The 15,142-nt window shown below is 45.5% G+C and overlaps 2 protein-coding genes and 1 non-coding gene across 3 annotated transcripts; all 3 read left to right on the forward strand.

The window, feature by feature from the left end:
* The first annotated feature begins 1,319 nt into the window (after positions 1 to 1,319).
* On the forward strand, positions 1,320 to 5,661 carry LOC109748912 (aspartic proteinase). Its single transcript, XM_020307925.4, has 12 exons — positions 1,320 to 1,538; positions 2,073 to 2,437; positions 2,545 to 2,605; positions 2,701 to 2,795; positions 2,885 to 2,997; positions 3,090 to 3,363; positions 3,626 to 3,739; positions 3,870 to 3,934; positions 4,034 to 4,175; positions 4,281 to 4,400; positions 5,065 to 5,153; positions 5,240 to 5,661. Exons 2-12 carry the CDS (start codon positions 2,099 to 2,101, stop codon positions 5,322 to 5,324), a joined length of 1,497 nt encoding a protein of 498 aa, XP_020163514.1. The 5' UTR covers positions 1,320 to 1,538; positions 2,073 to 2,098; the 3' UTR covers positions 5,325 to 5,661.
* A 1,364-nt stretch (positions 5,662 to 7,025) lies between these two features.
* Positions 7,026 to 10,078, forward strand: LOC109748916 (uncharacterized). Its single transcript, XM_040398767.3, has 3 exons — positions 7,026 to 7,391; positions 8,625 to 8,758; positions 9,770 to 10,078. The coding sequence occupies exons 1-3, from the start codon at positions 7,107 to 7,109 to the stop codon at positions 9,807 to 9,809; spliced, it is 459 nt and encodes a 152-aa protein (XP_040254701.1). The 5' UTR covers positions 7,026 to 7,106; the 3' UTR covers positions 9,810 to 10,078.
* Positions 10,079 to 11,128: 1,050 nt separating this feature from the next.
* LOC120973005 (small nucleolar RNA Z247) lies at positions 11,129 to 11,267 on the forward strand. Its single transcript, XR_005767134.1, has one exon. It is a non-coding gene; the product is annotated as a small nucleolar RNA Z247 (small nucleolar RNA).
* Positions 11,268 to 15,142: the final 3,875 nt, after the last annotated feature.

The following is a 15,142-nucleotide window of genomic DNA, read 5'->3' on the forward strand; positions in this document are numbered from 1 at the left end:
GAGGGAGAACTGGATCGAGGAACGAGATAGTTCTTCGGCGGCGGACAATGCAAAAAAAGAATGGACTGAGCTATGGAAGACCGATGTACCTGCAAAAATCAAGCTTTTTCTCTGGCGACTAGCTCGGAGCTCAATTCCGACAGCCGACGTCCTGGAGCATAGAAATATGTCAACGTCATCGACATGTGTTTTATGTGGCGCGAGGGACTCGTGGAGACATGCCTTATTGAACTGCTCGATGGCTTGCAGTGTTTGGGCACTTGCGGATGAGGCGATCTTGGCTCAGATGAGTCGGTTCGACACCGATAGCGTTAAGGACTGGCTCTTTGCCATGAAGAGAGCCTTGCCAAGCGATCTTTTTGTCCGTATGACGACCACTTTATGGGCTATTTGGGAAGCAAGAATAAAGGCAATTTATGAAGATATATTTCAGAGCCCCTACTCCACTCATTGTTTTGTCAATTCCTTTCTGAGTGACATCCAAATTGTCAAGAAACCGGAGAGAACAGTTGCGCAGTCAGTGCAGGTGCGGCCAACATGCTGGATTAAACCTCCCTCAGGCATGATGAAAGTGAATGTTGATGCGGCCACTATGAGGAGATCGAAATTTGGTGCGATCGCTGCAATTTGCAGGAATAAGGAGGGGCTGTATCTTGGAGCGTCGACTATCGTGTTCCAGGGTATATCTGATCCAGCTACTCTTGAGGCGTTGGCAGTTCGGGGAAGCAATGACACTATCAGAAGATCTCCATCTGCAGGCGATACACGTTGCAACTGACTGCAAAGGCGTTGTGGAGGATATCAAGCAAAAGAGTAGCCCTAGCTATATGGGGCTATTATACATAAGATCGTTGAATACTCTCGTAGTTTTCAGTTATGCAATTTTATGCATGAATTTAGGAGCTCGAATGTCGAGGCTCACAATCTAGCGAAGCATGTTTTAAAACTGGGGACTGGCCGCCATGTTTGGTTGGGCAACCCTGGTGAACTTCAGTCCGTCCCTATAAACATTGTGACGGTTGAATAAAAAGCTTCATGGATTGTCTAAAAAAAACTCTCAAAAAAATCGGGGGTTGTATAGGAGTACAAAAATAAAATTCTAAAAATATCGCGGGGGCGTGGAGCACGCCACCGGCAACACGTTGCTCTCGTGAGTCGCGCGCCTTCAATTCTCCTCTCCTCTCCTCTCCGGCCCCGACGTCTCCGTCCCATCCATTCGTCTCACCCGTTCACCAATCCAGCCACCGACATGTGGGTCCCGCACCCCGTCCGGCCCCACGGCCGAGTGACACGTAGCTCCATACTGCGCACGCTTTTATGAACTCAGCTGCCTCCGGAGAGGAAGGAATATGCCGCGCGCACTCTCCCTCGTGTGATTGGCGGGTGCGGGTGCGTCTCTTCCTTTCTTTCTTGCTTCTCCCTTTCCCCCTCCTCCTCCTCCTTGACTCCGCCGCCGTCTCACTCGCAACACCCCCGTCTGCTATCTCTTGGGAGAGGTGGGAGTGGAGGAGGCTAGCCGACGCCGCGACGCAGGCGAGGTAAGGGATTTTTCACTGATTAAGCGAAGCATCTGCTCTATTTAGTTACTGGTGCTCTCAGTACTGGTATAAAATCTATCTCTTGCTGGCCGTCACCGCACATCGATTGGGCTGTTAGGTTCAATCCCTTCTGAGTTCTTCGGAGTCCAAGCTTGGTCCTTATATATGCTAGTGCTTGCTGTTGTTCTTGGATGGATGGGTGTGTTGTGTGATTGGCCTGTATATGTCTGTTTGGTTGGTGCAAATCCTGATGATATTTATAACTGCTGTGGTTTCTACTGCACTAAAGAAACTGTACTGAATCTGCAATAAACCTGATGGCGTACATACTACACTAGTTTGTCAATTCCTTGTTTTAGGGGAAATTAGGAGCCTTACCAAAGTTGTAAAATTTGCTGTTTATTTGAGAGTTTGGGTTCTATGTCCTGAAATAACGGCACATGTCAACATATCACTGTTTGACTTCCAAGTTGGCTTCAACCACACATGAACGAGGATGAATTGGCTAACTGCGGCTGAAATTTTTTTCACCAGGTTCTTTTGAGTTTCTTTCTGATACCATGGGGCAGAGGCTCCTCTTATTGGTGACCACTTGTCTGTGGGCTCTTTCATGCGCCGTGCCGCACCATGCTTCCTCGCTTGATGGACTGCTTAGGATCAACCTGAACAAGAGGAGCTTGACCTATGAATCTCTGGCCGCGGCAAAGGCAGCGAGGCAGCACGGCGCCCTCCGACTGAAGAGCAGCGATTTAGACAGCGACATCGTGCCTCTTGTCGACTACCTCAACACCCAGTACTGTGGGGTCATCGGCCTCGGCACGCCGCCGCAGAATTTCACGGTGATATTCGACACCGGGAGCTCCAACCTCTGGGTTCCCTCATCGAAATGCTATTTCTCGGTCAGTGTTCGCGTCGTAAATTTACCAAATTCATGTGTGCTTTAACCTGTGGCAGTCTTGTACATTATGTTTGTTTTTTCCTTGATATGAATGCAAATGGACTGCAGATAGCATGCTACCTCCACGCCAAATACAAGTCGAGCAAGTCAAGCACTTACAAAGCAGATGGTATGGTCTACCTTTCTGAAGACGGGATCTCATGTTTGCGCTATTCATGAGATTATTGCTGAATGTCATATGTGTTGTCTATTCAAATTATTCAGGTGAGACTTGCAAAATTACATATGGCTCTGGTGCAATCTCTGGATTTTTCAGCAATGATAATGTGTTGGTTGGGGATCTTGTTGTGAAAAATCAGGTAATAACTTAGAAGTTGAGTATAATAATTCCTCATGTTAACCTTCACCTATCATAACTCTAATACTGCAATTTATTTTCTCATCTCAGAAATTCATCGAGACAACACGTGAAACAAGTGTTAGTTTTATCGTCGGGAAGTTTGATGGCATCCTTGGCCTTGGCTACCCTGACATCTCCGTTGGGAAAGCCCCTCCAGTATGGTACGTCATCAAGTTATCTAGACCACAATCACATCAGCCACATTTGCCAGTTTATCAAGTTAACACGTGCATTCTCTTTTGTGCGACAACAGGCTGAGCATGCAAGAGCAGAAGTTGCTCGCTGACGACGTATTCTCATTTTGGCTTAACCGGGATTCTGATGCACTTTCTGGTGGTGAGCTTGTCTTTGGTGGCATGGACCCAGATCACTATAAGGGAAACCACACCTATGTCCCCGTGAGCCGCAAAGGTTACTGGCAGTTTAACATGGGTGATCTCTTGATTGATGGCCACTCTACTGGCTTCTGTGCCAAAGGCTGTGCTGCTATTGTGGATTCTGGGACTTCCCTTCTGGCTGGCCCAACAGTATGCATCGATATCTTGAAATTAATTATCCAAATATTTTCCGTATTTATTCTGTATTTGTATGAGCATGGCCACTGGACCAGAGATTTCGTTGCTAAGCGGGAGTTACTGATCACTAGATTAATTACTTTTGAATGAAGCTGAATACTAGATAGTGTCTGGTATCTTTCAAATATGGTGAAGGCCTAGAAGTACTGAACTAGATTATGGCTTATGCCAATATGGCATGACTAAATGGTGACCTATGTTGTGATGTTTGCAGGCTATAGTTGCTCAGGTGAACCATGCAATTGGAGCTGAGGGAATTATCAGCATGGAATGTAAAGAGGTGGTGAGCCAGTACGGAGAGATCATCCTCGAATTGTTAATAGCACAGGTTTGACATTTTCTCTATATTCTGTCTCTTGTTCAAATTTTCCATCCATGGAAGAGTTTCTCATGAGACGGTTCTTCTATGAATTAACCCTGAACTGTAACTGATATGGAAATGCTCTATGTTCGTGCAGACACAGCCACAGAAAGTATGCAGTCAGATTGGTCTGTGTTTGTTTGATGGTACTCACTCTGTCAGGTTAGTTCCTTATGACAGAACATTGTAATGTCCATGAATAAACCTGCCCTCTCAGTACTACTATTAAACTCCTTCTCACGATGGGATAAATTTCTGCAGCAACGGGATTGAATCCGTTGTCGGTAAAGAAAATGTTGGCTCGGATGTTATGTGCACAGCCTGTGAGATGGCTGTTGTGTGGATAGAGAACCAGCTCCGTGAAAACAAAACAAAGGAGCTGATATTGCAATATGCTAACCAGGTTACTTCCTTTGTGATCTCCTTTGCCATTTTCCATTCTCTGATGCTATGTAATAATTCGTGAAAAAGGGTAAGTGGTGACAAGATTTTTGCCTTTTACTCCCAGCTGTGTGAGCGTCTACCGAGCCCCAATGGAGAGTCAACAGTCAGCTGCCATGAGATGTCAAAGATGCCGAATCTTGCTTTCACCATCGCAAATAAGACTTTCGTGCTAACACCAGAGCAGGTGCTTTTTCGCTTACAGCGCACTTCCTAACTTCAATACCATTAGTATTATTTTTACCATATGATGTCCTTTGTAAACAACCAATCGACTTCACCATCTAAATTATTTTCTTAGCATACTGTGAACAAGTTATGAGTGAAACATTTGTGCAGTGCATACCGTACTTTTGAAGGTTATTTTGAAGTATAGACATTTTCTAGGAATCTTATACTCCCTCCGTCCGGAATTACTTGTCGCGGGAATGGATGTATCTAGACGTATTTTAGTTCTAGATACATCCATTTCCGAGACAAGTAATTCCGAACGGAGGGAGTACATTCAGAGTGAGATAGATATATGTACAGACAAATAGGTTGAATCAAACTTTAAAACCTATCGATCAAGTTCATAAAAGAGAATCTCTTAGATCAAGATTTAGGATGAGGCGATTAGTACATGGCATGTGATTGAATTTTGTTGGAAAGCAAATTCCATTGACTTCATTGTTTGTTCTTCTCTATTCTACTCTGCTTCATATCTTGATGTTTCCTTCTAATACAAAACGACACACATTTAGGTGCATGTTCGAGAAAAAAGGTTTCAAACTTCTGAAGTTCAGTACCTATCTATATTCATCGCTGCACATCTCCATGCATCCTTACACTATGTGAAACCTGTGTTGCAGTACGTTGTGAAACTGGAGCAATCAGGGCAAACCGTCTGCATCAGTGGGTTCATGGCATTCGACATACCGCCCCCACGTGGTCCTCTCTGGTATGCAGCATAACACCTTACGCCACCTACATTTTGTCTCTTTTTTTCTCCTCTCTCAGTGCAAAATTTGCCATGGACCCTTGCAGGATCCTCGGGGATGTCTTCATGGGCGCTTACCACACCGTGTTCGACTTCGGCAAGGACAGAATCGGGTTCGCAGAATCAGCTTGAGGAGTCGAGAGCACTATGAAGTTTCCGAAGGTCTCCACGTACGTATCCTAGAATAGTTTGGGTATCTTCGATCATAGGAGCCCTGCTGTAAACCATTGATAGGTAAAAAGCTGAAACAAAAGAGAGAACTTTTTATTTCTTTCTTATAAACAAATAATAACTGGATGCTTCAACTCTGAAGAAAGAAAGTACATTTGTATCCATTATGGCTGGTGCTATGTAATGAAGAATGGAGTGCTTGCACGGTGAGAACCGAGAGTAAATAGGCAACACATGGTTTGTAAAAGAGTTCTTTTACTGTACCCTGAAATTGATAGAAGCCCTCCATTTCGCCTAATCCAATGGATGATCTTATCTGGTACTCCAACCTAACTACTACAGAGTACTACGAGAAAACACTTGGGAGTACCTTGAGCTTAGGGGTAAAAACGTATTCATTTAGGCAGTTATGTCTGACCTTTTATCCATATTAAATCTCAGTGCGTTACGGCTGATGCACATCATCTAGACTCAGTCAGTCACTGTTGGTTATTCCTGGACTCTTTACGAAGTGGGAGAGACGCCGGCGATCAGCCTGTTCTACGCGCACTGGACTCGGTGCCGACCGTGGTTGGCCGTCGCCCGTCGGCGTGCTTGCTTGAGCGACGGCTACCGGGCTGGGCAGAAGATTGGCGTCAGCCTTACCGCCGTCACCAGAATAGGGATGTGCTAAACGGTGATGGACACAACGACATGGGGTCGCATGGCTGGGCCTCTATCGCGTGGCATCTGCGGGAGTTGAATTGCTTCCACGTATAGACGCACTCACCTCACTCTAACTGAAGTTAATTTAAGTGGATCGCGAAGACAATTTCTGAACACATTGACTAGAGAACGGATGAGTAGCGCAAACGAGTTCACTGTTTTCCTGTGTTCTTCGCTGCCGGCATGCTCAGGAAGATTGGGAATTTCTGTTTTAATTCCCATGTACATGTTAATATCCTCTCATCAATTTTGTCTACGGACTGCAAACCATTATCTAGTAGTGGCAGGCTGCTGGTATATCGCATGATTGATATCCAGCAATGGCAGGAACGAAGGGTATATCACTTGATTGTGATCCAACTATGGCGTGCACGAAGGGATTAGGCGGCTGCGGGGTGGCCACGATAGGTTTGGGATTAGGGAGATGCAGACCAGATACAAGCACACGTGCAAGTGGCACCGACCCCTGTGGCCATGGCGGCGCCAAAGAATCAAGAGGTGATCACGAGCGATACCCTAGAAGTTTCGCTTCCGGGAGCCGAGATTTATGATCAGATTGGTTTTTTTTTTTGAGATAGATCGGGGATTAGATTAGGTCAAATGAAAATGACTAAACTGCCCTTTTAAATAAAGGGCTAGATTCGAGTGGTACTCCTGCCCCGGCCACCAGGGTACCGTAAAAGTTCTGTTGTAAAAAGGTTTATTGTATTTGTAAACATACGACGATGTAACAATCAATTCAATATATGCTTCTTTCTGGAGTATTTCTTCTGGATTTTTCTACAAATTGAACGTCAGATTTGGCAAATCGACTGTTCTTCATGACAATTATAGTTGTCGCGACTCGCGAGGATTGTCGTTTCTTCTTCCTTTGGTCTTTTTTTTTGTGATTCTTTAGGCATTTTGTCTTAAAGCGTGTGTTTCTCTGTACATCTTAGCCAAGCATATTTCAGGTTAGTCGTGTAGATATGTTCAGATCAAGCTACCGTCATTGTAGATGCTCTTGCTCAGCTCTCCCTCTCAGCCCGTTGCCTTCCAATGTCGTGCGGCGCCCACACAGCACCCCACTCCTGGCTGTTCATCTCTTCGCCGGCGGTGCAGCTCCCGCCGCCGTCGGGGCACCCGCGCTGCCGCGTCTCCGTCAGGGCCACATGCGCTCCGACCTCCTCCCGCGTCCCAGCCGGTGGCGGCAACACGCGCCACCAGACCCGGCCGCGCCTCGTAGCGGCGCACTCGGTACCTCCGCCGCCGCCCCCTACCGCCAGAACCGTCCGGAGGGACGCCGCGACGGGGCTCGCTTTCCTCCTCTTCGTGCTCGCCCTGGTATGCCTCTGTTGTTTGGGGAGTTTGTCCCTTCTGTCTTAACAAGTTACCAGCAGATCTGTCAAGTGTCAACACACTTCAACATTTCATTCGCATTGAGCTATCGGCTCTTGATTGCTCGATAGACCACACAATGGTTAACACCTGAGAAAATTCTGCAGTTTTCCACATTGGCTATATTATTCTCATACCAAGTTGAGCACAAGTCTCCATGTTGCAAGGAATACATCAAATTCCTGGACAGATGGACTTTATCTGAAATGTTAAGGAGCTTAGTATTTTGGGATCTTGATGGATAGGATAGCACAAGGTTTGGAGTCATGGATTAGCTGAGAGCCTGTTAGATACTCCGTCCCATAATGTAAGACGTTTTTTGACACTATTACGGGACGGTAGTACTTTCCTACGATGCTTAAGCATGTTAGCATGTGCTACAAGGGTAGAACTTGCAACCCTTTGTGAGTTGATGAGTCTAAACTGGTATCTTACAATAAACTTGGAAAATTTTAGAAGTTCCTTATCAGTGTGGCTATGTGGGAAACTGCATGGCATCTATTGACTATTGGTTGTACAGATAAGTTTCTACTGAAGTTGACAATTAACACCCTCAGGTTGCTGTGCATTTCGCCTCGTTGTTCGTTTTTTGGTTCCACTATGTCATTTATTGTTCTTTTGATCTTTGCCACTTTCAAATTCCACCGTCCAACCCTTTCCCTCACTCCATAAGGAATTAAGGTTGTACAGATGCTTGTCAATACACAAAGATTATCGTCGAAAGAAAATAATGTCGCCACCCTGCATTTGTGCTTATGTGCTGAAATGGCTTGGTGAAATATGAAGCTAGTTTCAGTTCGTCCTGTATGGATGCTAGCCTGTAGTAGAATTGTCCATTCAGTTAAAATGGTTGCTAAATATTTGGTCATACTGAGTTATAGTTGTGGCAGTTTTCTCATGCATCGCTCAGTTGTATGCTGTAGTAGTGTTGTAATCCTAGGCCATTCTGCATCTATTGTTTGTCATGGTCAAAGTTCATTCTAATCCTTGCACACACTGCTAATCGATAGAGTTCAACTTACCTCCTAATTTCAGGTGATCAGCTCAGGTCTATCACTAGTTATCATCTCATTTCCAGCATGGAGAGTGAGTAAATCGTCTGAATAAATGCTATATATTCCTCATGAAGTCAAAAATACTCTTTCGCCAATACATCTTGTTCTTGTTCATTGTGAATAGGCTCTGCAGCAGATGGAAATCGCAGCTCGTAAATTGTTGAAATTAGCAGGACAAGAGGTACCCGGAACTATATCGTCACTAAAGCTGTCATTCATGGAGATCAACGATCTAACCAGCCAACTAAAGAAAATTAGGTAACTTTCATTAGTTTTCCAAATATCATTGAAGAAGAACTACTCCCTCTGATCCATATTAATTGTCGCTGCTTTATGTACTAAAGCCGCGACAATTAATATGGATCGGAGGGAGTAGGTTATAATTTTGGGATAATTAATTTGGTGCCCTTAGTTGTGTCCCACTCGGCAGGTTTACCCCTAGTTTCCAAAAACACTTGTTCCTGCCCAAACCACTTTGCTCCACTTATGTTTTTGCCCTTTAACCGTTTGACCATCACTTTGAAAACTTCATAAAAAATTCATACTAACTCAGAAAAATTCAAATAAGATATCAAAATGTTCAGAAAAGCATCACCTATATGTGCATGCCATTTGCATTCATGAAAAAAGTGTTGGCCAGTCCCCATCTCAGTTTTAGCTCATATGATCTTAGCACGAACAGTAAAATCTAAAAAAATCAAAAAATTCTAAATTTTCTTGGTGGAAAACTTTGACCAATGTTTTGAGTGCTTGCCAAGTTTCATAAGGGAATGTCATTTGTGGAAGTCGTGGTAAAAAAATGAAATTTTGGTGCATTGATTTTTGTTTTTTTGCCACGACTTCCATGAATGTCATTCCCTTATGAAACTTGGCAAGCACTCAAAACATTGGTCAAAGTTTGCCACCAATTTTTTTTAGAATTTTTGGAATTTTTTTAGATCTTATTGTTCATGCTAAGATCATATGAGCTAAAACCGAGATGGGGACTGGCCAACACTTTTTTCATGAGCGCGAATGGCATGCACATATAGGTGATGCTTTTCTGAACATTTTAATATCTTATTTGAGTTTTTCTGAGTTAGTATGAATTTTTAATGAAGTTTTCAAAGTGATGGTCAAACGGTCAAAGGGCAAAAGCATAAGAGGAACAAAGTGGTTTGGGCAGGAACAAGTGTTTTCGGAAACTAGGGGTAAACCTGCCGAGTGTGACCCAACTAGGGGCATAAAATCAATTATCCCTATAATTTTATTTCCTTTTGATATATGCAGGCACATTTTCACAACAAATAGATCTGGGAAGGATAGATGACTAACGTGGCAGCATGATCACGGACTGAATTCTTTAATCTGTAGTGATGTCTTAGTTCTTACTACTTTGTTAGATTATTACTTGTACCTCAATTTCTTGATCATGTGTGTTGTCACAGTATTGCTGGACACTGCAGAAACATTCGCCTGATAATTGCTGTGTTGCCCAAGTTGCTGTAGCCTGGCAGATATAATATGGTGCGCAGATATTACCAAACATCTCCCAGAAGAGAATGGTTATATTGATAAGGAGATGTGTTCTGTGGCAAATTTTGTATCTTGTACACCCTCCGTTTCTAAATATAAGAGATTTCACTATGGACTACATACGGAGCAAAATGAATGAATCTACACTCTAAAATATGTGTACATACATCCGTATATAGTTTGTAATGGAATCTCTAAAAAGAGTTATATTTAGGAACAGAGGGAGTATTACTTAGTTTTAGTTGGACAACAAAAATATCAAAAATATTACACTCCTACAGACTCGCATATTTTGATACCTTTTAGCGATTCATCTGCTCTGGTGTCTGCAGTGTTAAACAACATTGCTATGGTGTTAAGGTGGTCCGGTTCAGCCCAACCGCATAGGCTAGATAGGCTAGATAGATATTCTCTGTAACAATATTCTCTCTCTAGTTTATGCCTTGTACTCCAAGTAGCTTATCCCTTGTATCTTAAGTTTCTATCCCAACAACTTGTACGCTATCAGGGAGTCGCGCCCCTGCCTTTATAACACGCAGCCGTCGCCCTGAACTGGGTACGACGTTTCCCGCATGGTATCAGAGCCTAACTCTTCCATCACATCTAGGTTTTTCTCCTCCACCGAAACCTCCTACCAATGCTTCCTCCAGCCCCTCCAACCCTACCCTCTCTGGCCAAGTCATCGAGCGTCTCACACGCACCAACTACATCCTATGGCGTACCCAGATCACGCCACAACTCCACGGTGCTGGCTTCTTCGGGTACGTGGACGGGAGCATGGCGGAACCAGCCAAGGTCGTCGTCTCTAAGGACAAGGATGGCAAGGAGGAGACCACCCCGAATCCTCTACATCAACTTTGGATCAGGGAAGACCAGCAGGTACTGGGTTATCTTCTGAATAATCTGTCCAAATAAGTACTCGTACAGGTGACCGCGATCACCCACGCGCATGAGCTATGGATGGCGCTGGCGAGGATGTTCTCGTCAACCTCGATGTCCCGCATCAACAACATCCGCGCCGCTCTCACGAACGCGCAGAAGGGGACGCAATCGGTGGCCATGTACTTTGCGCACATGCGCTCCCTCGCCGACGAGCTTGCAGCGGCGGAGCGGCCACTGAAGGATGACGAGTTGATCTCCTACATCCTCAACGGCCTCGACATGGACTACCAGCCGCTGGTCTCTGCCCTTGACGCCCGCACCATCCCGGTCACCCTTGATGAATTGTTTGCTTAGATGAGTAACTTTGATCAAAAGGGTGGCTTTGTTCCAAGGGGCAGGGACCGGAGGCGGCTTGAAGTCTTCGGCAAACATCGCCACCCGCGGCCGCGACGGTGGCGGCTCTCGCTACCGTGGACCTCCTCGCCACAAGGGCAAGAGCTCTGGCGGGGGCAACAGCAGCGGCCAGAACGGCAGCAACATGCGCGGCGGCGGCCGGCCCTCCTCCAACAACAATAGGGGCCGGCGCACCTGCTCCTCCAACAGCAACAGATCGCGCCCGGACGCCGTTCGGTGCCAAATCTGTGGCAAGCTGGGACACTCAGCCAAAGATTGCTGGTACCGGTTTGAGGATGATGATGATGCATCGTCCCAAGATGAAAAATTGGCCGGGGCAGCAGAAGCCTCATATGGTGTTGACACGAACTGGTACGTCGACAGCGGAGCCACGAACTACATCACCGGTGAGCTGGAAAAGGTGACCATGCGCGAGAAGTATCGCGGCCAAGATCATATCCACACTACTAGTGGAGAAGGTATGAAGATTGGTCACATTGGTCATTCTGTTACTAAAACCCCTCATAGAAAAATTCACCTTAGAATTTTTTTGCATGTTCCTAGTGCTTCCAAGAGCCTTCTTTCTGTTCATCGCATTGCCATTGATAATCATGTCTTTCTTGAATTTCACCCCTTCTTCTTTTTGATCAAGGATCAGGCCACGAGGAGGGTGCTATATCGAGGTAGATGTGTTCGCGGGCTTTACCCATTGATTCTGGAGATTCGAAGATTCAATAAACAAGTTTTTAGTGCCACCAAAGTCTCATCTACACGGTGGCACGATCGATTAGGACATGCATCTTTTTCTTTAGTTGAGCGTTTGCTTAGGAAAAATAAGCTCCCATATGTTGGAGAGCGTGATGTTGAAACAATTTGTGATTCCTGCCAGAGAGCTAAAAGTCATCAGTTGCCTTATCCTATTTCTACAAGTATTTCTACCAAGCCTTTACAACTTATTTTTTCTGATGTGTGGGGACCCGCTCCCTCCTCTGTTGGTAGACATACATACTACGTGAGTTTCATTGACGACTATAGTAAATTTACCTGGATCTATCTTCTTAAGAAAAGATCCGATGTATGCCAAGTTTTTCTCAATTTCCAAGCTTTAGTTGAAAGGAAATTCGACACCAAAATCATAGCCCTCCAATCTAATTGGGTGGCGAATACGAGAAGCTAAATTCCTTTTTTCAAAAACTTGGGATCTCTCACCATGTGTTGTGTCCACATGCCCATCAACAGAATGGGTCTGCTGAACGCAAACACAGACACATTGTCGAAGTTGGCTTTGCCCTTCTTGCTGGCGCCTCCATGCCCTTAAAATTTTGGGACGAGGCCTTTCTCACAGGCGTCCATATCATTAATATGCTACCTAGTCGTGTTATCAACAATGAAACTCCCACTGAAAGGCTTCTCCACACCAAACCAGACTACACTTCTCTCCGTGTGTTTGGATGCGCCTGTTGGCCCAATCTTCGCCCTTACAATGATTGAAAACTCAGTTTTAGATCCAAACAATGTGTGTTCATTGGTTATAGTTCCCAACACAAAGGCGTCAAGTGTCTTGATGTTTCAACCGGACGCGTCTATATCTCACGAGATGTCATTTTTGATGAAACTAAGTTTCCCTTTGCCACCCTTCATCCCAATGCCGGTGCCCTACTTCGTCAAGAAATTCTTCTCTTACCATCTAGTCTCACCGGTCTCGATCAAGGGGGAAATAACTGTAATGATCATATGATGACTAATTCTCATAACCGTGCACTTGAGCTTTGTGATGATGCAGATGGCAATGGTGCAGAAAATGGCGAAGGAATCACAGAAAACGGTGAAGAAATCACCCCAAACAGTTCACATTTTATGTGTCACACAGCGGGGAACAGATCCTCCTCGGGATCGGAGCTCCAGCAGCGTGGCAGCAAATCTGCCCCGGGATCCGTGTCGCAGCAGGGCGCCAGCGCGCCAGATCCCGTGTCGCCCGCCAGGCGCGGCGACAGCGACCCAGCGGAGGCCACGCGGCTCGCCTCAACTGGGCCAGAAGCGGCGTCCGGCCCGCGCCAATCTTTGGAGGCCACGCGGCAGGAGCCCCCGGCCCGCTGGCCCGCGGACGGACCCCGCCGCTACATACGCCGCCAGCAGCTGGGCGCACGATCCGGCGCAGATTCGCCCCAGCCCACGACAGGCGTGTGATCCGAGGCGGATCCGGGCAGGCCCGTGTCCTCCGCGCGGCTTGGATCTTCTACGCCTTCTGTCACGGCTCCAGCATCGCCCGTCACCACAGAATGGCGCGGCTGGTGCGTCGGAAGCACCAGGGGGATCTACCTCGGGATTGTCCGGTCCAGAGGCCGGATCTTCTGCGCTCGCCAACGATGTTGCCTCGTCTGACCAACCTCGTACACGGCTACAGAAGGGAGTAATCCAACCTGTCAATTACAAACAAATAACCAAGTTCGGTTTAGAGTGTACCACGGGTGAACCCAGTACGCTTGATGAAGCCCTCGGGGATACACGCTGGAAAAAGGCCATGGAAAAGGAGTACATGGCACTTCAGAAAAATAAGACGTGGCATCTTATGTCTCCACGGCAATGTAAAAATTTGATTGATTGTAAGTGGGTTTATAGGATCAAAAGAAAGTCCGATGGAACCATAGATCGCTACAAAGCCAGACTTGTTGCAAAAGGCTTCAAACAGCGGTATGGCATAGACTATGAAGACACCTTTAGTCCAGTGGTTAAAGCTGCTACTATTCGCCTTGTATTGTCTATTGCTGTTTCCAGGGAATGGAGTCTCAGATAACTAGATGTGCAGAACGCGTTCCTTCATGGTGTTCTGGAAGAGGAAGTATACATGAAACAGCCTCCTGGTTTTGAGGACAAGGATAAACCCTTTCATGTGTGTAAGCTTGACAAAGCTCTATATGGACTGAAGCAGGCTCCCAAGGCATGGTACTCTCGTCTCAGTCAGAAACTACAAGCACTTGGTTTTGTTCCTTCAATATCTGATACATCTCTATTCATCTACAATAAGTCCAAAACATCTATTTTTGTTCTTATCTATGTTGATAATATTATTGTCACAAGTTCATCTAATGAAGCAGTGACAGGATTGTTGAAGGACCTAAGTGCTGAGTTTGCTCTTAAAGATCTGGGAGACTTACATTTTTTTCCTAGGGATTGAGGTAAAGAAAACTGAAGATGGCCTTCATCTCTCTCAAGAAAAGTATGCTGCTGATTTGGTAAGGAGAGTTGGCTTACAAGGATGTAAAGCCTCTCCAACTCCTTCATCTAGCACAGAAAAATTGTCACTTGAAGAGGGAGATCTCTTGGGTCAAGAGGATAGTACTAGATATAGAAGTCTAGTAGGAGCACTCCAGTACCTCACCTTAACAAGGCCAGATATATCCTTTGCAGTCAACAAAGTATGCCAATTCCTTCATGCACCTATTGCTGTTCATTGGACTGCTGCCAAGCACATAGTGAGATATGTGAAAGATACCATGAGTCTTGGTCTTATATTCACCAAATCTTCATCAACTCTTGTCAGTGCTTTTTCGGACTCTAATTGGGCAGGATGTATAGATGACAGACGCTCCACTGGTGGATTTGCAGTTTTCTTTGGACAAAATCTTATATCATGGTGTGCAAAGAAACATGCTGCTGTATCACGATCTAGCACTGAAGCTGAGTATAAAGCATTAGCAAATGCCACTGCTGAGATTATCTGGGTTCAGTCCATGTTGAGAGAGCTGGGTGTGAAGCACACCAAAACTCCATGTTTATGGTGTGACAATCTGGGTGCTAGTTATTTGTCTGCTAACCCAGTTTTTCATGCCAGGACAAAACACATCGAGATAG

This window comes from Aegilops tauschii, chromosome 1 (genome assembly GCF_002575655.3).
Source record: "Aegilops tauschii subsp. strangulata cultivar AL8/78 chromosome 1, Aet v6.0, whole genome shotgun sequence".
NCBI classification, from domain to species: Eukaryota; Viridiplantae; Streptophyta; class Magnoliopsida; order Poales; family Poaceae; genus Aegilops; species Aegilops tauschii.